The 1838-nt window shown below is 38.4% G+C and overlaps 1 protein-coding gene across 1 annotated transcript; it reads right to left on the reverse strand.

Moving 5' to 3' along the window:
• Positions 1 to 484: 484 nt before the first annotated feature.
• LOC118703396 (olfactory receptor 4M1) lies at positions 485 to 1592 on the reverse strand. The gene has a single exon (XM_036410357.2). The coding sequence runs from the start codon at positions 1514 to 1516 to the stop codon at positions 551 to 553; it is 966 nt and encodes a 321-aa protein (XP_036266250.2). The 5' UTR covers positions 1517 to 1592; the 3' UTR covers positions 485 to 550.
• Positions 1593 to 1838: the final 246 nt, after the last annotated feature.

Genomic DNA, 1838 nt, shown 5'->3' on the forward strand with positions numbered 1-1838 from the left:
CAATTTAAATAACTTATACAAATGAGTCCTAAATTCTGATAATAAATTCTGCCAAGGGGAAGAGATAAAGGAGAAAATCATCTGTTTTTATAGTCCCAGGAAAATTATTCACCATACTAGGCTAAGATTAAGACATGACAGAAATAGATAATTTGACCACTTAAAGCTACTGACTTCTTCATATTCATAGTGGGCATGCCTCCCAGGTCTTAGGCATTTTATTATTTCTCAACACACATTCTCCTTGCAGTCAAAACCTCTCCAGTATAGTCATTCAGTAAACTATTAGTAAAAAAAAATGTGTAGTTGATGTTGATATCATTGTAAATTCTAACAGTGATCTGGCAGAAATTTCAGGGATGGTGCGAGTAAATTTATTTCCATATTTACTTCCTTGTAGGTTTTTTTGTTTTTCTTTACCAAATAGAGAAAAAACTAGTGCTATTTTTAAGAACTCAGATGAAATGAGTTAGCAAAAGCAGCATTCTTGCCACTGCAAATGCTTCCTACTTTAGGATAGTGACCTCAGAAGGACTATAAAATATGACATTTATCTTTCACTTCTCTTTACATAGAATATATCTGTTACCAACTTCCTCATGGCTGTTTTTACTTCTTTGTTTCGTAATGTGTAAATGATGGGGTTAAGTAAAGGGAATATCACAGTATGGAATACAGACACCACTTTATCTAGGGAAAAAGAGTCAAATGGGCGAGCATAAATGTAGATGGATGGCCCAAACATTAGCACCACAATGGTGATGTGGGAATAGCAGGTGGATATGGCCCGGCTGGAACTCTCACCGGAGCCTGAATGTTTCTTGAGCATGGCCAGGAGGAAGGCATAGGATATCAGTAGAGCAATGAAACACACTACAGAGATCAGACCACTGCTAAAGATCATAACTAACTCCTCTGGGAAGGTGTTGGCACAGGCAATCCGGACAACCTGTGTGATGTCACAGAAGTAGCTGTCTAACTCATTGGGCCCACAGAAGGGAAGTCGAACAATGAGAATCACCTGTATTATAGAATGAACAAAGCCTCCCACCCAGGAGAGAGCAACCAGAATACAGCAGAGACGTCGATTCATGATGGTAGCATAGTGGAGTGGACGGCAGATGGCAGCGTAGCGGTCAAAGGCCATCACTGTGAGCAGGAACATCTCTGAGGCCCCAACAAAGTGCAAGAAGAAGAGCTGTGCAATGCAACCTCCAAAGGAAATTACCTTCCTCTCCACAAAGAAGTCTACGAGCATTTTAGGGGCTGTAACGGAGGAATACCAAATGTCAAGGAAGGCCAGATTAGCCAACAGGAAATACATGGGTGAGGTCAGATGGGGGTCAAGCCTGATGGTGCAAATAATAAGAATATTTCCTGGAAGAATGAACAAATAGAAGAATAGAAATATAACAAATAGAACTAGTTGTACCTCCCGAGTCTGTGACAGGCCAGTAAGAACAAATTCTGTCACCCTGGTATAATTTGCAGGTTCCATTTCTTCACTTTTTTTCATAATATGGCTATGAAAAATAAATAAATTATAATTATTCCAAATAGCATTAAACTAGAGTTATATTACTGCTTTCAAAGTCATTTTCTGTTTTCTGTCATTGAGATATTACACTAGGACACATTTGTTTTATGTCTGATAAGCCAAAATAAGCTACTTCTTCAATGAAGGACTAACCAACACGTATTTTCCACATGAACATGACCATGGCCTTAAATGCTATAAAATCCATAACAATTTTACCCTGGCCTGCATTTGTGATTTAATGCATGTCAGAACAAAACTTCACATATGACAATGAAAGCTCTACACCAAAATGTATATC

This window comes from Pipistrellus kuhlii, unplaced genomic scaffold (assembly GCF_014108245.1).
Source record: "Pipistrellus kuhlii isolate mPipKuh1 unplaced genomic scaffold, mPipKuh1.p scaffold_m20_p_1, whole genome shotgun sequence".
Taxonomy (NCBI): Eukaryota; Metazoa; Chordata; class Mammalia; order Chiroptera; family Vespertilionidae; genus Pipistrellus; species Pipistrellus kuhlii.